This window comes from Theropithecus gelada, chromosome 1 (genome assembly GCF_003255815.1).
Source record: "Theropithecus gelada isolate Dixy chromosome 1, Tgel_1.0, whole genome shotgun sequence".
Lineage (NCBI taxonomy): Eukaryota > Metazoa > Chordata > Mammalia > Primates > Cercopithecidae > Theropithecus > Theropithecus gelada.
Window position 1 is genome coordinate 219,327,714 of NC_037668.1, and position 23,402 is coordinate 219,351,115.

Here is a 23,402-nt window from a genome sequence, read left to right on the forward strand (position 1 = left end):
TCTCAAAAGAAGACATACAAATGGCAAACAGGTACATGAAAAGGTGCTCAATGTCATTAATCATCATAGAAATGCAAATCAAAACTACAATGAGATTATCATCTCACCCCAGTTAAGATGGCTTTTATCCAAAAATCAGGCAATAACAAATGCTGGTGAGGATGTGGAGAAAAGGGAGCCCTCGTACACTGTGGGTTTGTACAACCACTGTAGAGAACAGTTTGGAGGTTTCTCAAAAAACTAACAATTGAACTACCATGCAATCTAGCAATTGTAGTACTGGGTATTTGTCCAAAGGATAGGAGGTCAGTATATGGAAGAGATAGCCAAGCTCCCATGTTGATTGCAGCACTATGCGCAGTAGTCGAGAGTTGGAAGCAACCTAAGCATCCATCAGTAGACAAATGAATAGAGAAAAGGTGGCACATATACAGAATGGAGCACTATACAGCCATAAAGAAGAATGAAATCCTGCCGTTTGCAACAACATGGATGGAACTGGAGGTCATTGTGTTAAGTAAAATTAGCAAGGCCCAGAAAAACAAACTTCACATGTTTTTACGTGTGCTGCCCAGATAACACAATTCAGGAAACGCTTTCAGCTCCCGCCAGAAAGTAAAGCTCTTCAGCCGTAGTGGGTTTACCTGCTGTGTGTCTTCAGGCTTCTCCCAGTTCTCGATCTCTGCTGTGGAGTCAATATAAAGTTATCAATAACATTTGGTGGTGTAGATGCTTCTCATCTGTGCAGTTTAGGAGTAGACTCTAATACAGAGCAGCTGCTGGGCGAACCAAAGATGGCTTTAGTGATATTTATAGCTTATTGATGTAGTGATATTTGTAGCTTATTGATTGCATAGTTCTTTGTCTATGATTATCATTCAATAAATCCTGATGGACTGAGTTTCCCGGAACTCTGAGATTCGTTTTAAGCAGCTTCCAGCATTCTTTCTGTGTGTGTGGAGGGAGGTTCAGGAGGCAGTAGAAGGTGGCTGTAATAATGTGGTGTTGTGGTGGTAGTAGTTGTTATAATTTCCCTTTTATATCCTAATTCTGGCCACGACCTAACTCACTGTACTGAGACATTTTCCCCCTATAATGTGGAGGTATGTTGCTAAGCAACCAGATCAGTAATTGGTAAGTGCTTATGTATAATATGATTTGATTTGAGTTACATACAAAAATATGTAAATGGTTTTTTCTCTTCATTATTAGATAAATGATTATCATTTGGTTTTATTTTGCCCAAATAATATAAAATAACTGCTTTCATTTACCAACATTAACATGATGTAGTAGAAAGGCCCAGGATTAGAGGATGGAAAACATGAATCCTAGGCCCAGGTCTGAGAGTCAGCACTCCTGTGGCCATGGCTAAAGTCAGGGAACTTGCCAAGCCTTCTTCTTCTTCTTCCTTTTTTTTTTTTTTTTTTTCCAATCTGTAATGTGTGGTACAAATACCTTCTCTTCTTGCCTCCCAGGGCCAGATTAAGAATGGTTGTGATGATGTATAGAAAATATTTTAGGAAAAAGAAATCCAAGGTCTAAGCATTGTGTGGAATTCCAGGCTACTTAATTTTGGAACTCTGAGTCTGTTAGTATAATTCCAAAGGTTGGATTGACTGAGAAGAAGGCCCTCCTCCAGGAGGGCACAGAGCCAGAGGGCCGGTGTGCACCTATGGAAGAAAGTAAACACACGGCATGGACCCTGAATAAGTGAGCAGTGCAGTGACGGTGGTGAGACAGAAGCAAAAGGCCACATGGTCAAGCACTGTCTCATTAAGCATTAAAGCATAAGATAGATCATCTCAAGACCAACTGCTGGCCAGGTGCAGTGGCTCACACCTGTAATTCCTGCACTTTGGGAGGCTGAGATGAGAAGATCACTTGAGGCGAGGAGTTCAAGACCATCCTGGGCAACAAAGTGAGATGCTGTCTCTCCAAAAAAAAAAAAAAACGTTTTCAGTTAGCCAGGCATGATGGTGCCTGTACACCTGTAGTCCTTGCTACTCTCTAGGATCACTTCAGCCCAGAGGTTTGAGGCTGCAGTGGGCTATGATCGTGCCACAGCACTCCAGCATGGTGACAGAGCGAGACCCTGTCCTTCAGGAAAAAACAAAAGAAAACAAACAACAAAAAGACAACTGCTGTAAGACTTCAAGGGAAAGGACAATGATCCACGAGGGCTGCAGTCATTGGTGAGGGCAACTTGTATAATCGTTGAAGCATGGGGAAAATTTTTTTTTTTTTTTTTGAGACGGAGTCTCGCTCTGTCGCCCAGGCTGGAGTGCAGTGGTGCGATCTCGGCTCACTGCAAGCTCCGGCTCCCGGGGTTCACGCCATTCTCCTGCCTCAGCCTCCCGAGTAGCTGGTAACCATGCCTGGCTACTTTTTTGTATTTTTAGTAGAGATGGAGTTTCACTGTGTTAGCCAGGATGGTCTCGATCTCCTGACCTCATGATCCACCCGCCTCGGTCTCCCAAAGTGCTGGGATTACAGGCGTGAGGGGAACATTTTTAAGGGTAAATTCACAGCAGTGATTACCACTGGTTAACACTGTGCATTAACATGCAAATGTCAATCCATTTCCAAATGACAACAGTGCCTGGCTGTAGTATTTTAACATGATATTGTTTGAGGCTAATGGTCACCATGTTTGCCTCCTAGCAGTAAACATTTTATTTGAAGTCATGTCCTGAATTACTTTCCTGCACTCATGAAATAGATGATTTGCATAAAAATTTAAAAAAACCCCAGTCCCATATGCTTTTCAGTCTCTAGAGACATAGAAATGACCTCCCTGACAGCCAATTAGAAAATACAAAGGTGAAGGCTGATGCTCTTAGTCCCGATATGGAAAGTTCCAGAATGACTAGCATGTTTCTGGGCTACACCCAAATACTTTTAAGTAGGTGTTATTTCACAATAAAGCATTAATGGTGTTCATTACATGTGGATGAGTAGCTTCACTGTGTCTGGAAGCTCTGCCTCAGAACATAGGATCTTGTTGCCTATCCCTGCTGTTTATAATCTGTTTTATTGTCTTCTCCCCCTGTGTCATTGACCGGATGGTTTTTCTAGGGGCTGCTGTAATCTGTGATGTTGTTGCTCATTGTCAGATAGCCTTAATCCTCAGAACATTGACATAGTTCTATAATGGCACGTGAGCCATGGCAGCCCACGGCAGCACTGACCATTTTCACATGAAATGGCAGCCTGGATTGTCCTTTGCACGCTGACAGGGGAGACTGTCCATCCACCACCCCGTCCTGGTCAGGACCCTTTCTGTTCGGCAGGTGCAGCGGCTCTGAGAGTCTCATGGTTTTTCAAGTGATATCTCACCCATCAATTACCTGGGTTGGATTTAGTGGAGCTCGAATGACCTCTTAATTTTTATAAACATTTTACCCACCTATTTGAGTATCCCACACTTGAGCAACCCTCAGACAAGATGAAATATTCTTAGGATAGGGTTAGGAACATACAGTATTCCTAAAACGTTTAAAGATGTAGAGGTCCTTAAAAATGACCGTATTGCCTGATTTTCCTGTCTGTGCCCTAAGGAAAGTTCTATTCTTCATGAAGCCAATAATTTTTAAAAGATTGCTAGGTCAATATTTTAGTAATCTTTAGACACTAAGGATAGGAGGTTTCAATTTAATTCTCATGAGATGCACTTAGAATGAGGGGTTTTCCATTTTAACCCCCTCCAATTCTCACAATCCAGGGTAAGAGTCTGACAAATAGTCTATTACACAATTACAAAAAAAAAGTCAAAATCGAGTTCCCCCTCTAATCTATATGACCAAGACCTAAGACTTTCCCTGCACTTAAACCCATTGAATCCACCAGATAAGTATGGACCTCATTTTTTTAGGTTTGGGGAGATCTGGCCAATGAGAGCAAGTAACCACCCTATTGTGAAGGTCATTTCAGTTCTAAACTGATCCTTGAATTCAGATATTGTCATATTGATGCATTAGGAGAATTGTCTTTTGTGTGAGATGAGTGAGGCTATGGAGAGAAAGGACTGGCACTCAGAGGGAAGGCAAGGCCTGAGTTCACTGGGACATTCTAGCCAAGGACAGGCTACTGCTCTTCTCCTCACTGCCTGATAATGCTCAGTGTGGCACCACTGTTTTTTTTTGTTTGTTTGTTTGTTTGTTTGTTTTTGTCTGAGACAGAGTCTCGCTTTGTCGCCTGGCTGGAGTGCAGTGGTGTGATCTTGGCTCACTGCAACCTCTGTCTCCCAGGTTCAAGCAATTCTCCTGCCTCAACCTCCTGAGTAGCTAGGACAGGTGTGTGCCACCACGCCTGGCTAATTTTTGTATTTTCAGTAGAGATGGGGTTTCACCATGTTGGCCAGGCTGGTCTTGAACTCCTGACCTTGTGATCTGCCTGCCTTGGCCTCCCAAAGTGCTGGGATTACAGGCGTGAGCCATCACTCCTGGCCCACTTTTTTTTTTAATAGGTGTTCAGGAAATATTAATTTCATCCTGCTAGAGAGACTTTTTCCTTGAAATAAGGCACAGATAATTATATGAAGCTAATGGATGTTTAAAGATGTATGCTGGGATAAACAGCTTTAGGAAATGTATTGTACTATCCTCGGTAAGAACAAGACAAGTAAATATTGCTTATGGTAGATTTTAAGCTATTTTTTTCTGCTACTGGAAATCATAAAACAACCCATTTGTCTGTTGTTTTTTTTTTTTCCCCTATGAAAGAAAGAACTTATCAGGCATTAATTACATAAAATATACTTCTAGTCAAAATGTCTTTACCTTTTCTTTATTTTTCTTTTTGAGATGGGGCGTTGCTCTGTCACTAGGCTGGAATGCAGCAGCACGATCTCGGCTCACTATGACCTCTGCCTTCAGGTTCAAGTGATTCTCCCACCTCAGCCACCCGAGTAGCTGGCATTACAGGCATGTGCCACCATGCCTGGCTAGTTTTTGGATTTTAGTTGAGATGGGGGTCTCACCATGTTGGTCAGGCTGGTCTCAAACTCCTGACCTTAAGTGATCTGCCCACCTCAGCCTCCCAGAGTGCTGGGATTACAGGTGTGAGTCACAGTGCCCGGCCATCTTTACCTTTTCAGTTCTTTCATGACTTCCTCTCCTTTATGTCCCTGAATAATACAATTATACATGAATGATTTCTCAACCTTAACCTTCTCTTCTCTGTGTCATTGAAGTGCTGTATGAAGAACAGAAGCTGCTGACCTCTAAGAAATTGGAATATATAAAATAAAGATCAAACAGCTGGTTATAATGATGTCAAAGATAAAATAAAAAGCCATTATAGAATCTATGGCTATACAAATGTGATTGATATTAATTTTTAGTATTCTGAAAATTTCCCGATATATTTATTTTATACACAAGTTTTAGGAAAATAATTTTATATGTATTCTCAAGATGACTTCTTCTATCACTGTTTTTCTGCATTGAAGCCAACAGAGGCTTTGCTAAATGGAGTAGAGTCCAGGAGCCATTGCAGAATCTCTGTACTGGAAACCATTCAGGTTCCCCACTGCACGCGTCCCTCTCCCTCATATTCCCGGTAAGTGGTTTTCTACCCACCATTTGGATATTTTCTGTGACAAAAAACACTCACTATTTTATGAAGCCGACGCATCACTAGTGGGTTACTCCAATTTTTGGAAAAATGTCTCTTATCAAGCTAAAGATGCTTTTACGTTTCACCTACTGCTTTGGTACCTGTATTATATAGATTTAACCCCTATTCAGATATAAAACAGTACAATACAGGACACACAGACCAGATTCAGCCTCGGCTCTACTACTTCTTATTGATTATATTCTTTCAAAGGATCATTGATTAGTGTACTAAACGCTTTACATGTACTGTCATTAAATTCTCATAAAAACTCTAAAAATGTAGGTATTATTTTTGCTTCATCTTACTACGCAGAAACTGAGGCTTGATAATCATATTTATAATAGTCGTGATGATGGTGATAGCATTGTCATGTGACAACAATGTGCCAGGCACTGTGCTTAGGCCTTTATAAACATTATCAGAATTTAGGTAACTTGCCTAAGATTATCTACCTAGCACCTCGGAAGCTGGATGTTCAAACTAGGTCAGAAGGGCCTCAGGATTTAACTGCCTTGAGCTTCATTTGTTTGTCTGTTAAATGGGGGTAATATTGTTCTGCTCACAAGGGCTTTTGAGATTCAAAAAAATGGCTTATGAAAGTATCTGGCATCCTTGCTTGAAAGATACTTCCTTCCACATGTCATTTATTCACTTCTTTAAAGACAGTTTTTTGAAAGACTCTTTCCTTCCTCTTTCTCCAGGTTTCTTTTCTCTGGGTAAATATCCCCAGCTCCTCTCGTCTTCGTTCATTCATTCAAAACATACCGTGAGCTCTCTTCCCTGCTAAAATTTACATTCTAGAGGGAAAACAGATAGTAAGCAATACACATGGTAACGAAGTAAAGCATCTGCTGTGTTACAAGATAATAGGTGTCATGGTTATGAACAACCAAGATAAAGGAAATTAGGAGTCTAGGAGTGAGTGGTTTTTGTTTTTGTTTTTTTTTTTGTTTGTTTGTTTGTTTTTTTACTGTGGCTGTGTGACAAATTATCCCCAAAACTTAGTGGCTAAAAGCAACAAAGATCATTTATCATCTCTCGTGGTTGCTGGGGATCTAAATTTCAGATAAGATTTAGTGGCTGTGATTTATCTCTGTCCCATGACGTCTGGGACCTCAGGCAGAAGACTTGAAGGATGGCATCTGGAATAATCTAAAGGCTCATTCTTTCGTATGTCTGGCAGTTGAGGACCATCTTCTGTGGTCCTCGGTTCTTCTCCACATGACCCTCTGCATGTGACCTGGGCTTCCTCACAGCATGGGAACTGCGTTCCCAGGGTGAGTGTCTCAAGAAAGAGATCCGGGGAGAGGCCATTATTGCCTTTTGTGTCTGAAGCTCAGAAGCTCTACAGCATCACTTCCATGACATTCTGTGGCCAGGGCAGTTTCAGAGTTTTTCTTGGGTTCAAGAAGGAACATAGACCCCTACCTGTCAAGGGGAGAGTATCAGTGTCAGGTTGTAAGAAGTGCATGTGGGAGACACATGGATGCAGCCCTCTTTGGAAAGTACTGTCTGCCATGACGGGCAAGGTAGGTTCATGGATAAGGTAACATTTGAGCGAAGATTTAAAGGAGATGAGGGAGTGAGCCATATGCCCGTCTCCATCTGGGCAGAGCATTCCAGGCTGACACAAGAGCCTGTGCAAAGGCCCCGAGATGGGGATTGGACCAAGAGTATTTGGAGGCTAGGATGACTGGAGCCAATCATCAAAGAAGAAAGTAGTAGGAAAGGTGGTCTGAGGGATATGGGGGGAAGGGGACAGACCATAGGGGCTTCATAGGCCACTGCAAGTACTTTGGCTTTTATTCTGAGTGATATGGAGAGTCAAATGGAGGGCCTTGAGCAGACTTAAATTTTAAAAGTTACTCTGGCTTCTGTGTGAATAGACAGGTGGAGAGTGGGTACAGAAGATGGGAGACAAGTTAGGAGACTGTGGCAGCAATCCAGCAAGAGAAGTCTGTGGCTCTGACCAAGATGGTAGTCAAGGTGGTGAGAGGTGGTTGGACCATAGATCTGCTTTGAAGTTTTAGCCAACGAAACTTCCTGATGGATTAGATGTGTGAGAAGTAGAGAGGTCAACATCAAAGAAGTCATTAGAAGGATGGAATTGCCATTTTCTGATACAGGAAAGGCTGAATGTGTAACAGCGTTGCAGGTAAAAAAAATCAGGACTTCAGTTTTAGAGATGGCAAGCTTGAGATGTTTGTTAGATATCCAAGTGGAATTGTTGAAGAGGTAATTTTGATACATAAATAAGGAGTTCCAGAGAGGGATCTAAGCTGGAAATAAAAATGGATTAATCCTAGGCATTCAGGATGTTATTTAAATCATGATCCTGGAAGAAAACACCAAGGGATTGAGTGCAGCAGTAAAGAGGACGAGGGCTGAGCCCTGAGGCCGCCATCATTAAGAGGCTGGGCACAAGAGAAGGAACCAGCAAAGGAAACTGGAAAGGAATGGCCAGGGTGTCCTAGAAACCTAGCAGAAAGTGTATCAAGGAGGAAGGACCTACTGAGGGCTCTGATTGGTCAAGACGGGGCTGAGAACCATTAACTTGAGCAATCACGGTGGTCATCAGGAGCCCAGACAAGAGCAGTTTCAGATGAGTCGTGGGACACATGCCTGAATGAAATGAGCTTATCGATAGTGGAAGGAGAGGGACTGGACAAGGCCAGCATAGAGACACTTTCCCTGAGTTTTGCTGCCAGGATGGGCAAGGAAGTAGAACAGTAGCTGGCTGGGGAAGAAGAATCAGGAGAAGGATTTGTTATTTATTTATTTTTTTTTTTTTGAGACAGAGTCTGGCTCTGTCGCCCAGGCTGGAGTGCAGTGGCCGGATCTCAGCTCACTGCAAGCTCCGCCTCCCAGGTTCACGCCATTCTCCTGCCTCAGCCTCCCGAGTAGCTGGGACTACAGGCGCCCGCCACCTTGCCCGGCTAGTTTTTTGTATTTTTTAGTAGAGACGGGGTTTCACCGTGTTAGCCAGGATGGTCTCGATCTTCTGACCTCGTGATCCGCCTGTCTCGGCCTCCCAAAGTGCTGGGATTACAGGCTTGAGCCACCGCGCCCGGCTGTTTTATTTTTTAAGATGAGAGAAGTAACAACACATCTGTGTGCTGTTGGGAATGATCTAGTCGCGTGAAAGTTTGTAGGAGGGAGAGGGAGGAGGGAAGCCTTGGAGGGATATCCTGGAGTGTGCTTTACTTTCAAGGATCCTTGCTTTTCTCCGCGGCAGGGCATGTGTGGGGTGGGCATGGGTGGCAGAGATAAGAAAAGGAAAAAGCCATCAGGCTACTGCCTGTTTTAAGCTGCCTTTCGGTGTCACTCCCTTCCCCTGTCTGTCTCTCCACGTGGACTGGGAACCCCAGCAGGTAGGGGAGTGGGAACCATAGCCATCACCTGGTCCTTTTTTTTTTTTTTCCTGAGACGGAGTCTAGCTCTGTCACCAGGCTGGAGTGCAGTAGCACGATCTCGGCTCACTGCAAGCTCCGCCTCCCAGGTTCAGGCCATTCTCCTGTCTCAGCCTCCCGAGTAGCTGGGACTACAGGCGCCCGCCACCACGCCTGGCTAATTTTTTGTATTTTTAGTAGAGACGGGGTTTCACCGTGTTAGCCAGGATGGTCTTGATCTCCTGACCTCGTGATCCGTCCGCCTCGGCCTCCCAAAGTGCTGGGATGACAGGCGTGAGCCACTGCGCCCGGCCACCTGGTTCTTTTTACACTGTGAAAAGGAACCCTGAATGTAGATGGATAAACAGCACCTTTTAGTTCCTAGCAGATCACCATCTTCCTTCTTCTAGTCCTCTGAGACATAGGCAGTCTGGCTTGAAAGCAGGGAGGGATCACTGAGCAGAGGTGCATGCAGGTGTCAGAAGGCCACGTGATGCCTCGTGCCAGTGACTGACCTGGGATGAGTCACTGTTCATTTAGGGAGAGAATCTCAAAAGGAATGACTAGTCATTGAGTAATTCCATTTCACCCTTGATTTTAGAAGGAAAGTGCCAGGAAGGGTAGCAATGAAATCATGAAAAAAAGTATTCCTAGTTTTTTCTTCGTACTGGTTGAAAAGAGAAAGTGTCCCGTGCTTTCCCTTTCTCATCATCCTTCCATAGGGTGACTTAGGGTATCTTCCCATCAAAATCGGTAGTTCCTCACTTATCTCATCCCCTGTATTTCACTCTTGTGAAATAGATTTTCAGTTTTACAGATGAGAAAAATTAAGCTTTGAAATGGTAACACCGTTTGATATATTTGTGCAGTGGCAATTTTTTAGCTCGCAATTTGTCAAAAGCCTGACACTTAATGACACAGAATTAAAACCAACTATCCCAGACCATTAAAAGAGACTGGGGCTGGGGAGGGAGAGGCGGTGCAAATGGTGTTGCTTTTGTCTTTCCGACCTGCCTCTCTCATGATGTGCTCTGCGATCGGTAAGAACATTGGATGAATTACAAGGTTTTAATCAGTAGAATAAAGTCAGGGTGGTCCTTTCATTTAAAGTGGCAGCTCAAATGTTTCGAACATTTGATGAGGAAATTAGAATTCTTAGAATAGGAGTTTAGTGTTTAAACATCAAGAATTAATCCAGAAATGAGTATATTAAGAGTCTGTGAAATGCCTTTACCTCACACTGCCCCTTCCCCTCTTTTCTTCTTTTCTGTGATGAGATTATCATGGTTTTGTTTTGCTTTTTCTTTTGAGATGGAGTCTCGCTCTGTGGCCCAGCCTGGAGTGCAATGGCGCTATCTGGGCTCACTGCAACCTCCGCCTCCCGGGTTCAAGCGATTCTCCTGCTTCAGCCTCCTGAGTAGCTGGGATTACAGGTGCATGCCACCACGCCTGGCTAATTTTTGTATTTTTAGTAGAGATGGGGTTTCACCATGTTGGCCAGGCTGGTCTCGAACTCCTGACCTCAGGCGAGCCGCCTGCCTCGGCCTCCTAAAGTGCTGGGATGACAGGTGTGAGCCACCATGCCTGGCCAAGATTATTGTGTTTTAAGTGTTACAGGATACTTGAATGTTGTACGATGTCATTTAAACAGCCTGTGTTATGAATGATGCTGGCCGCCTCCCCTCCCACCTTTCCCTGCACACTCTGTACCCCCTTTAGTGCTTTGACCCCTTACTCCTTGCGGTCACCCATGAATTGCATTTTGTATTTAAAGACCTCCCTGCACAGCATCCTCTTATCTATGTGAGCAGCCCACGGTCTCAGCACCCTACACCCTGCACAGTATCCTCTTATCTATGTGAGCAGCCCACAGTCTCAGCACCCTTCACCCTGGCTGGAGTTCACCTCTGGTTTGGTGTTATATTTCTAAAACCAGTTTGATTGTTTCTGTTGCACTGGGGCTTGTGTTTTTCCAGTGCCCTGTACAGAGCATGCCTCGACTGGTCTCCACATGGTTCTTCATCAGACTGGTTTGGATTTTACAAGGTGTTAGAGTTTTTTGATTAGCTCATGAGGTCTCGCACTTGAGTGTATGCCAGAGAAGTGATTCATCGGTAGAGTGATGAACGTAATGGGTGCCGTTTATCCCCAAAGATGCCCAGCTTTCTTCTGCTTAAGCTCAACATTGGTGGATAACAAACAATTCTTTGTAAATCACGGTTGCAGAATCCTGCTATTTTATGGCTTTGTTTTTCCTTTTGCTGTATAAATGACTGGGTAGCTCGTTCAGTGCACTGCTACAGAGGACACTGAGCAGGAGGAGAGAAGGAATGATTACGCCTCAGTAAGAACGAGGGGTTTTTTAAGAGAAAAAAAACGAAGTAAGCCTAGCATATCTGATTGTACAGTCATTTTCCCCTTATTGTTCCTTTCTTATGTTTTCCCCTCCAGAGCTGCCCAGAAGTTAAATCTGTCTTCTAAAAAGAAGAAACATCGGCCCACTTCTTCCGCTGCCGAACCACCGCTCTTTGCCACCAGTTTCAGTGGGATTCTGCAGACCTCCCCTCCCCCAGCCCCGCCCTGTCTGCTGAGGGCTGTCAACAAGGTGAAGGACACCCCGGGGCTGGGCAAGGTAGGACCATCCGCCGTCCCTGCCATCTGCCCAGTGTGCGAGGTTCTGGATCAAGTTTCAGGAAGAAGAAAACGAGGGCTCCAATGTATTAAAATAAGACGGCACCAGGGAGAGAAGGAGGCAACATGAAATTCATTTGAAAGTCCTGAAAATTGTCATGCGTTGCATACACTAAGTAGTAAACTAAGACATGCAAATTGTAAGAGAACTGATTTGCTTTTGGTGGGAAAAATAAGCTTGGCATTGTTTGACAGAATCATAGCCATTTAAAGAAAAGACATAAAGGCACAAAGTATCGAGGCAGGGGCAGGAGACCGAGGGAAGCCACAGTACAAGGTACAGAAATGAGATGTAACAAGGCCTCGTAATTTCCCTGTGACACTTTTGGGTTTTTCCTTCCCCTTCAGAGAAATCCCGACTCCTGCTTTGAACCAGAACACCGAGGGGATTCGTGAGGAGCGTTTGCAATCATGCCTTTCTAGCCAACAAGGGCAATTTCGAATTGTTACAAATGCTTAGAAAGAGATGTAGGATCATGCTTACAAGCCATTGCTCAGCTACATTTGGGATATCTTTATTTTTAAATGTCATTTCTAAATTCTTTCTCCCTTCCGAGGAAAGCGTTTGGGTGAAGTAACTTATGGTTTACTCATCACTGGTGAATATGCCGCGGCTTATACAAACATGTAGTGAAAGAAAGAGGTGGCGGTTTTATTTTCCATTTTTATCAAAAATAGGAGTGGCGCACACGACCCCACCGGTCCTTTGCAGACTTAGCGTGACTCCGGCCCTGGGCTGCATTTGGCCGGAGTTGCTAGTCTTGCTGAAGCTCCAGAGCAACTACTAAACTGTGCGGACTGAGATTCTACCTGTTCAGATCGCAGACTGCCAGTCCCCTGGGTTCCCAAACACGGTCCTGCCTGGGTCTCTGGGCATCGTCCCCTGGGTACCCAAACACGGTCGTGCCTGGGTCTCTGGGCATCAGAAGGCCTGTGTCTCTCTGGAGTCTCCCCTTACAACCTCTACCCTCTCTTCTTTTCTCCTTCCCCAGTTTCTCCCGTGTCCTTCCATCCTCTCCCACCCTCAATCTCACCACCTTGTTGGGAAGGTATTAACTTCATGTGGTACTTTTCCCCAAGAAGAGTTTAAATGTCAAGATTACATTGAATAGTTCGGGCACAGTGGCTCCCACCTGTAATCCCAGAGCTTTGGGAGGCCACAGCAAGAGGAGCACTTGAGGCCAGGAGTTCGAGACCAGCCTGGGTAACGTAGCAAGACCCTGTCTCTACAAAATATTTAAAAGTCAGCCGGGCACAGTGGCAGATGCCTGTAGTCCCGGCTACTCAGGAGGCTAAGGAGGGAGGATCACTCGAGCCCAGGAGTTTGAGGCTGCAGTGAGCAATGATCATGCCACTGCACTCCAGCCTGGGTCACAGAGTGTCTCTATGTTTTAAAAACTTACATTGAACAGAGCAGTCCTTCCTCTGACGGGAAGCATCCAGTCGCAGAGTTTCCATGGCGGTGGGCAGGGCAGATGGTTTTCGCTGAGGGCTTTCCCAGGCCCCGCAGTAAAGAAACACCGGAGGCAGGGCGGCCGCCTGGGCTGTCTGTAGGGCCTGCCCCAGCGTCACTGGACATGGAAGCAGATGGAACAAAACAGTGTGGACCAGGACTCCTATCCAGGAGAGGACTCAGTGGGTGGGAGCCCCCGAGGAGGGGCCGTGGTACCCCGCAGGGGCACACGAGTGTGATCGTGGATGGTTGATACGCTGCCTTCTGTGGAGGGTGGGTCCAAGTAACTGCTGGGATCTTCTATTCTTTTTTACATTTTTTATTTTTAATTGTGGTAAGATAGAGATAACATAAAATGTGCCATCTCAACTGCTTTTAAGTATACATGGGCACTCTTGTTTTGCAAAGAGGGATTTGGAACTTCGGTGCCGGAGCTGAACTGCCCTGGACACAGTGAAATCAAGCTGTCAGTGCAGCGACCTTCCCCTCCTGTGCTCTGAGCCACACCCCACTTCTGTTCTGAATAAGTGTAAGCAAATATTTAGGTGGTATCCCCTTGAAAAGGTGTCAGATGATTAGCCAACCTGGGGTGCTCATGTATCCCAATACAGCCCTATCCAGGGCACCTCAAAATGAAGCACATCAGAAACCGTCCTCCTGCATCTACAGTACTGGCCTTGTCTGTGGTTCCTAAAAGGGTTGATGTGGATGCATCTTCAGGTGGCTCTGACCTCTCCTCCTCTATCCCTAATGCCTTCCCTGGAATTCTGAGACGAGGACATCAGGGTGCCAAGGCCAGGGACCAAAACAGCAGAGTGTCCCAGCCAGTAGGATGACCCAGCACTGACACAAAAATAGTTTGGGGGGCAAAGGACACTGGTCCAATCTTGATTTCATGATATACCATATGTAGTGACCACAGGTAAGGGGCCTTACAATGAAGAGTTATGCTTGTTAGTAAACTAAAGTTTGCATTTCACACTTTTTTTTAAATTAAAGATATCTCTCTCACTCATTTGCAATCCAAAATGCAATCAAAGCCCTGAGTTCACCCATGGGACTGTGTCTTGGAGCGGGGCATCAGCCTGGGGTCACAGAACATAACAGAAGGTGTGGCTTCCATCTGACCAGTGGCCACATGGCAGCTGAGTCCATCCTCCTGTCCTGCTCAGGCTTCTGGGGGATGGGTGACAGTGAGGGGGAGGAAGTGACAGTTGGAGAGAAAGTGTACCATGATTGAAACAAGAAGTTGACCGGGCATGGTGGCTCACGCCTGTAATCCCAGCACTTTGGGAGGCTGAGGCAGGCAGATCACGAGGTCAGGGGTTCAAGACCAGCCTGACCAACATGGTGAAACCCTATCTCTCCTAAAAATACAAAGATTAGCCAAGTACGGTGGCACGCACCTGTAATCCCAGCTACTCAGGAGGCTGAGGCAGGAGAATGGCTTGAACCTGGGAGGTGGAGGTTGCAGTGAGCAGAGATTGTACCACTGTACTCCAGCCTTGGCGACAGAGTGAGACTCTGTCTCAATAAAAAAGAGAAAAAAAAAAAAGGAACAAGAAGTTACCAAGACCCTGCCTGTTCCTGCACAGAGCATCTGGTTCCTCCATTTCAGCAGGCTCTTACTCTGCCCTACCATATGGACGCCAAACTGCCTGACCTCAGTAAAGGCCCTTCTTCCCAGACTCCTGCTTTTTCCACCTCTACTGATATCGCACCATAATTAGGAACAGCAGTTCTTTATACCCATGTGGAAAAATTTCCCTCAATTTATCTCTGTTGCATAATTTATATTTTAATATCACCAAGAAATACAGTGGAGTTTAATATAGAACATAAATAATTAGTGCTATATATAAATCAGCAGGTTTGAGGTAGACAAGTTTGATTGAATTCCCAAAAGCAAGTTGATTGATTATTTAAACCTGACCTGGAGCCTCCCAGAGAGGAGGAGGGGAGCAGGAATCGCCAATGCTTGAGATGGCCCTGAAGGTGAGAGTGTTGTCACCCAGCCCGACCACTGCCCCTCAGGCCTCGGCCACCCACCACCTTCCTCTGGAAACCTGGGAGGTCTTCCTCCATAGGAACGGATTTCATGGGTTTATTTAGAGCAACTTCTTATTTAGTAAATAAGAAAACTGAGACCCGGTGAAGGTAACAGGTTTTCCAGTGACTCCAGAAGCAGGGCAAGAAGTCAGGACCTTTTGGCCATTTTATTTCCTACTGTATCACCGGCTGTCGCTAGATAAACATGACCTTGACAATGTGAGGTGGAGGCAAGAGTGTCATGGGACCACAGTGGTAGCACAATAACGTTGGGAACCAGTTGCCTGTGTCCAGTGGGGAAAGACATACTTTTCAGAGTCAGAACTGGGGGAGGAAGGGGAATAACAGCCTAGAATAGATACAGAGAATGAGGGAGAAGGGAGGTGTGCTATCCCATCCTTTCCCTCCTTCCCACTCCCTGCCGTTTCCAGCAACAACCCCACTCCCCAACCACCACCAGGGAGTCATTGCTGGCCACTGAGCACCTCTTGAGGCAAAAGCTTTTCTGGAGGCCATGGAGATGGAAGAAATGGAGGTAACTTCCCTGTACTTGGAGTTGAGGCATGCACACGCACACACACACACACACACACACACACACAACATCGCAGGATCCTCTGCCCCTCGAATGTTTCCTGATACACAGCAATGTTTTCTGTTTGTTTGTTTGTTTTTGTTTTTTTTGTTTGTTTTTTTGAGACAGAGTCTCGCTCTGTCCCCCAGGCTGGAGTACAGTGGTACAATCTTGGCTCACTGCAACCTCCACCTCCCGGGTTCAAGCCATTCTCCTGCCTCAGCCTCCTGAGTAGCTGGGATTACAGGTATGCACCATCACACCCAGCTAATTTTTGTGTTTTTAGTAGAAATGGGGTTTCTCCATCTTGACCAGGCTGGTCTCAAACTACTGACCTCCAGTGATCTGCCCACCTCGGCCTCCCAAAGTGTTGGGATTACAGGCGTGAGCCACCATGCCTGGCCCACAGCAAATATTTACTAAGCACCTCCTATGTGTCAGGTACTGTGCTGAGCAGTAGGCTTAGGTTTGAAATAATGGACAAAGCAGAGCACCTGTCCTTACGGCATTTATAACTTAGTGCTTTATTCCAGTCAGTCTTAGAAAGCTCACCAATTTGGGCCAATATGAAGGACAGTCTGGTTTAAGGAAAAGTCAGGATTGTAGGCTTAAAATGATTCTGTCTCACTTTCAAGTTACATAAAGAAATTATACTACTAAGTAGTCTTATAGAGATATTCTTAATAAACAGATAAAGATGATTAGTGGATCAAAGCAGCTTAGTCCCCATTTATATTTCACTGATTTGGCTTATGTGTAAATGATGCTTCTAATCTCTTTGAAAACGGTCCCTTCTCCTAAGTCAGTCAACGTTCTTCATGAAATTTGTTTGCACAATTATTTAACATCCATGTTTAAGGTTCATTTGTTGGTATGTCACAGCTTAATGTCAGAGCTTTTTGTCTTGGATTACAAGCTTTCAGAGCAAAGCATGTTATCTGTTTGACTTGCTAAGTGTATGGCTCTGCAGCCACATCATGGTGCATCATCATTTTTAAAAGTGAGAATGGTAATGCTGACGGTCATATTGGATTGATAACAATCAACCTGTAGGTTGGTTGGTTCTCCTCTTCCCAGAAGAATACCTGAAAGGAAATACATGAAGCACGAAGGGAAAGGGAGCCGTCTTTCTCTTCACAATCTCCAGGGATGCCTCAAAAGAACGACTATGATCAGCACCTACCCCTTTTCCCCCCAAACATATTTGGGTAAAATCAGAAAAATCTGATGGGTGAATCCTAGCATCAAGAGAACAGACGCTCTAGAATTTGGAAGGAACATAAAAAATTGAATGGAGCAACAGGAAGAGGAATTGTAGAAAATTAAGCTGGGAATAGGTCAAGGAGGGCTTATCATACTTGATTCAGTCAGCAAATCACTCTAAAGACCTGCTGTCTTCCAGGTACTGTAGTAAGTGCCACTGAACGGGGCAGGACACAGGAACTGGTTGGCTACTCTGGCACAGTAAGGAGAAGATATATCCTGATCTCCATAAACTCTAGGCTCCCATGAAAATGTCTGATGGGCATTCAGCCTCAGCCAGCACTCTTGGGCCATAAATGCTGCTTCTCAACCTTAGGATGCCTGCCTAGCCTCATCTGGGCAGAAGAGCTGTGGGGTGTCTGTTGACAGTGAATCCCCATCACCCCCCATGTCTATCACCACCCATGTCCATCACCACCCATGCCTATCACCACCCATGCCCATCACCACCCATGTCTATCACCACCCATGCCCATCACCACCCATGTCTATCACCACCCATGCCCATCACCACCCATGCCCATCACCAGCCTATCACCACCCATGCCCATCACCACCCATGCCCATCACCACCCATGCCCACCACCACCCATGTCCATCCATCTGGGTATTTCTGAAGTGCTTGATGGAGATTTATCCTCTCTGAGCAGTAAAGCCTGAAAGCAGGCAATTTGGTGGGCTTATCAGAATTGCAATTTAGAAATAAACTCGGATGTCTGGCCGGATTATCTTTCTTATCCAATAAAAACAGGAGCCATTATTCTCTGTTCTCCTCAATCATTAATTTTAAGTAATCTGTCTCTTATTCAGCACTCTTTTCCAAACCTGGTAGCAACATATTCTGGCGTCTATTAAAACTTATGTTTGCTAATCTGTCTCACAAACATATATACACACTTAGGCACTATGTACTTCATGTCATTAGGTCTTTTGTTGTCTAGATTCAGCTTAACTCTAAGTTGTCCTTTGTTTAGTGTGTAAACTAAGCATAGAAAAAAAAGAATAAAACAACCATGTGTGCTTTTTAGCAGAAACCCTTTTCCTGTACAGATGTATGAGCATTTTTAGAGTAGAAGTCATTTAGTTACTAAGTCCTTGTGACACTGTGTGGAAGAGAAAGACAAGATTTCTCTTCAGTTTACATTCTGCTTATAGGAAGAGGAGAACAAGATTTTAAAAATTAGATTAACATATTGTGGTGTTTGTTTTGTTTTGTTTTTATTATTTTTTATTTTTTTGAGACGGAGTTTCACTGTCGTTGCCCAGGCTGGAGTGCAATGGTGCGATCTTGGCTCACCGCAACCTCCACCTCCTGGGCTCAAGTGATTCTCCTGCCTCAGCCTCCCTAAAATACTGTTTTCTGTAGCTGTTATTCACTTAGTCAACAAGTAGAAACAGTGGAGATACCTCTCTCTTGTTCAGGAGGTGATGCCAGAATGGATCCGGGGAAAAATCTCATGCCTTCCAGCCCACCAAGGTGCAGTTTATTTACACACAGATTGTCCAGTTCCTCATTATTATTGCTGCCCCTCCTCATCCTGAAGCATGACCAAAGAGAAGAGAAAAGATCTGAGCCAGAGTTAACATCATTACTTCAAGTATTCATAAAGAATTTAAATGTGATGGATAATTCTGGATCCCGCTAGATCCCACTACACTCACAACTCCATTCTTAAACACTAAAGTTGGGAAAAGCGAATTGTGAGTTCTCTTTTATTTTGGTTCGCTGTTGGAGGGGGCCGGAACGGCATAAATAATACCTGTTCATCACTATAGTTAGCCTGATAGCTTTGTAAATTAAATTGTTAGCTCTTCTGGGAAATCAACTCATGTGACGTTGAACGCCCTAGTTAAGCTTACGTAGAGTTGGTGGTGGTGGTGGTTTTCCCTGTCTTCCTTTATTTCTTATTTTGAGCCTTCCTTCAACCCGTATCTCAAGAGAAAGGCGTCTTGGGAAAAATGTTCTGACTCATTCATCTTCGCGGGTTCTTTTTTCCCACGGATGTAGATTTCACCAGCCTCTGGGCCGCACATGCGCAGTATGCACGCTAGCGCCACCCCAGGCGCCCGGAGCTCAGGAAGCGCAGGTGGCGCTGCCCGAAGGATCGTGCTATTTCTGGGGCAAACCTGAAGACCTCAGGCACAGGCGCTTTCTTCTATGCTACGCCACTCTTGAACTTAGCAGTCCCCATTCTTGCAAAGAGAGGGAACTATTAGGAGAATATTCTCCATTGGAGGTTACTGGACAGGAAAGTCATCACGAGGACATGTATAAAGAAAGCGTGAGCCAGGCGCGGTGGCTCACGCCTATAATCCCAGCACTTTGAGAGGCTGAGGCGGGTGGATCACTTGAGGTCAGAAGTTCGAGACCAGCCTGGCCAACATGGTGAAACCCTGTCTCTACTGAAAATACAAAAAATTAGCCGGGCGTGGTGACAGGCGCCTATAATCCTAGCTACTTGGGAGGCTGAGGCAGGAGGATCACTTGAACCCAGGAGGCAGAGTTGCAGTGAGCCGAGATCGCCACCACTGCACTCCAGCCTGGGCGACAGAGTGAGACTCCATCTCAAAAAGTGTGAAGCCATTTTCATTCTTCATTATTAATATGATTGCCTTTAATTCTGCTGAGGAGGGTGTGTGGATATCATTTTCTGTTGTCTTCATGATCAAATGGAGAAGAAGGGGTAAGCAGCACATTTCAGTTTAATTAGATCAGATTTCTGATAGGATGGCATGTTGCTACATACAAAATACTCATTTTCTGGCTCTCCTGGCCAGAGATGTCTACACAGAGCAAAATGGATGAAAGGGCCTGCAGTGAGCAGGAAGGACTGGTTTGGTCCTGTAGCCCAGAGTGTCCTACCTTATATCCCAGGTCTGTTATTGAGCTTTCAGGCTGCAAGTAGAGAAACGAATTTAGCATCCACTTTCTCTGTGGAGATCCTGCATTTCCTGCTTCTCTGAACTTCCCCTGCCTGCTCCATATGAGTAGACAGGCTCTTCTGAACACCTTCTTGTTGAAGTCTCAGGGACATGACGCCTTCCAGGCACTGATATGTGTACATATACTCCACAAGACGTGTCTGTGGGCAAGCTAGAGTTCAGCCCCTTACGTTTCTAGTGGAATGTTCGTTTCAGTTTCCCCACTAGGTTGTTAGCTTCTTGGGAGGAGGAAACACGGTCTTTTCATCTTTGTACCCTTTCAGTGCCCGCTCAGTGCCAGAAAGGATACTCAATGTGGTTGAACTTAAAAAGAAAAAAAAAAAATTCTATTCTGTCCTTGTGAAGTCTTGATGGGGCATTGAGCACTGCGTAGAGTCCGTCCTGAAAGAGGCAGCTGCGAAAATGAGGCAGAAACAGTGAAAACATGGACATGACCAGAACCCAGTGGTCCTTGGCTCCACCCGCTCTTCCCAGGGTGCGAGTTGTCCTGGGGTTTTACATCACGAAGAAGATGGCGCTTCATGCCACACACTGGCAAAGAGGAAACAGTGTCCACATCCCTCACTGAGGCATTTTCTCGAAGACCATCTTGTCCTGTCCTCTCATTGTGCACATAAGGAAACTGAGGCGCAGCAAGAGGCACTAACTTGTTGACCCACTTATGTGGGAGAAGACAAAAGTTTAAACTTTTGAATGTAAAAGATGATTTGTTGTGGAAAACTGTAAATCAGAATTTGAATAAGAGATTCTTAATCTTTCCCCCCCATTTTGCAACATTTTTTTTTTTTTTTTCCGAGACAGAGTTTTACTCTTGTCGCCCAGGCTGGAGTGCAATGGTGCAATCTGGGCTTACTGCAACCTCCGCCTCCTGGGTTCAAGCGATTCTCCTGCCTGAGCCTCCCAAGTAGCTGGGATTACAGGTGCCCATCACCACGCCTGGCTAATTTTTTGTATTTTTAGTAGAGATGGGATTTCACCTTGTTGGCCAGGCTGGTCTTGAACTCCTGACCTCAGGTGATCCACCTGCCTTGGCCTCCCAAAGTGCTGTGATTACAGGCGTGAGCCACCACACCTGGCCCCATTTTGCAACTTTTGATCTCAATTCTACTGGCTCAATTTTAAGGTATTAAATGGAGATGGTAGGCTTGTACATGTGTGTGCACGTGTGTGTGTGTAAGTGTGTAGTAGTAGTAGGAGAAGAAAGATAATTTTTATAAGGGGACTTTTTAAAAGCTAGCAACGTTTATCATAATTGGTAGACAGCCTTGGGGCCTCCTGGAATACCTGTAATTCCTAATTAGCATCCTGATTTATGGAATAAAAACATGAGATAAAAATGAGGGAATTCTCTCTGGAATAAATGCTACTGTCTCAATTAACCAAAGGGCAATAAGATGGATTATGATGCCAGAATAGGGCTTTTGATCAGTCTTTGTCCAAAAACCACATTTTAGTTAAGCTCAGCACAATTAGACCATTACTGATATAAAGAGAATGGAAATAGTAGGTATATTTTAAGCTAACATTCCCAGCATCTTATCTTTCTGTAGTCTTTCTCTTGTTAATGGATGAAAGGAAAGTTAAGCATGATTTGTTATAATTATCCCATTAAAATGGGATTGATAGAAATATTTCATATTAAAAAAATGGTGAGTCCAAACTGCTGAGTTAATTAGAAAGTTTTCCTTTGTGCCTCAAACAGAATAGGAAATGCTGTTCTTGCCTGCTGAATCGTTCGTATCAAATAGAAAATATTTGAATCCCTTTCTAATGCTTCATTGAACCGAAATGTATTATTATGAAGAGGGAGAATAATTCTGATACATTCTTTTTTCTTTGAGTAGAGACGGGGTTTCACCATTTTGGCCAGGCTGGTCTCAAAGTCCTGACCTCAGGTGATCCGGCCGCCTCCGCCTCTCAAAGTGCTGGGATTACAGGAAAAACAACGAAAAATAGAACAATTACAGTAGCACTAAGTGCTAGTAATTTCCTGCCAAATCTCTCTTCCAGTTCCCTCAGTCTGCCTCTGTGTTCTGTGCCACAACCAAAGATTCAGATGATCAATTTTGCCCCCTTGTAGCTCAGTGGAGGCCTGTTAACCAACAGCAGTGAACGCTGGGTGGCTTTGTTAGTGGTGCTCTGTTGCAGCTGTAGCTAATAGAGTTATTTCTCGCTGAAATCGGTGATGGTAACGTTGGTCTGTTTTCCAATGCTAGCTTCTTCCGTTTCCTCTGAGTTCTTTTCTCCTGCAGTGTGAGATCACAACGGCATGCCTTACAAATGAGTGCTCTTGCCTGCTCCATCCCGGCTGCTCCCAGGCCGTCCCTGGCTCCCCACCAGCACCCTGCCATAAATGCTCAGCTGTCTCTTCCCCAAACAGCAGCATCGGCCCTGCATTTAGGACCCTTTCTGTATGTACCCTGAAAACCCACAGCGCGTGGTTAGGCTGGAGCAGCTCAGGCCAGCTTGGGGCAAAAAGCAGAGAACTGAGACCGTGTAGTGAGATTGGTTCAGCCAGTATTGGTGGAGGAGCTGCTGGGGGCCAGGCACACGCCGGAAAAGTGGTGTGTATGTCCTGGGGTCTGAAGCAAGAATGGCATCAGGCAGTGTGGAACCAATTTGTAAACTCCTCACACACTGACTGTCACGAGTAACTAAGTTGCTACAAGCTCTTTTGTGTGTGTGTGTGTGTGTGTGTGTGTGAACTTCAAAGCAGGAAGCCCCGAAGAGTTTACAACAATGGAAACTCTCAGGTTTTTACAGGAAAAAGGAGAATCTTGCTTTCCCCACAGGTTATTTGCTTTCACAGCCTGGCCATGTGCCCCTCTCCCTCAAGTTTGGGAAGCAGGACAAAGGGCCCTGGGAAGGCCTTAGCCCGTGAAGAGCTGAGGGACAGTCATTTTTGTCCCGTTATCATGCATTTGATCTGCTCCTTGTTTTATGTATATATATAATTTTAGACAGGGTCTGACTTCGTCGCCCAGGCTGGAGTGCAGTGGCCCTGACACGGCTCACTGCAGCCTCAACTTCCTGAGCTCAGGGGATCCTCCCACCTCAGCCTCTCAGGTAGCTGGGCCCGCAGGCACACGCCACCATGCCCTGCTAAATTTTTGTATTTTTTGTAGAGACGGGATTTCACCATGTTGGCCAGGCCGGTCTCAAACACTTGGACTCAAGCCATCCACCCGCCTTGACCTCCCAAAGCGTTGGGATTACAAACATGAGTCACTGCACATGGCCTGTTTTAAATATTTTAAGAACATATTTTATCGTATTTGCACAAGAAGATTTTCTGTGAAGGACAATGTTTTGAAAATCCAATCAGTAAGATACTTGCTGGAAGGTATTTTTATAGAAACCCATGAAAAGCTAGTCATTGGAAATCAGAAAAACAGAGAGCAGGGTTTGTAGCTCGGCC

At 45.0% G+C, this 23,402-nt stretch overlaps 1 protein-coding gene across 1 annotated transcript in view; it reads left to right on the forward strand.

Moving 5' to 3' along the window:
* KIF26B (kinesin family member 26B) overlaps positions 1 to 23,402 on the forward strand; it is a 558,166-nt gene that overhangs the window by 374,913 nt on the left and 159,851 nt on the right. Inside the window, exon 5 of the mRNA XM_025392049.1 lies at positions 11,463 to 11,643. Within this exon, the coding sequence (XP_025247834.1) occupies positions 11,463 to 11,643 (181 nt within the window). The remainder of the gene's footprint in view (positions 1 to 11,462; positions 11,644 to 23,402) is intronic.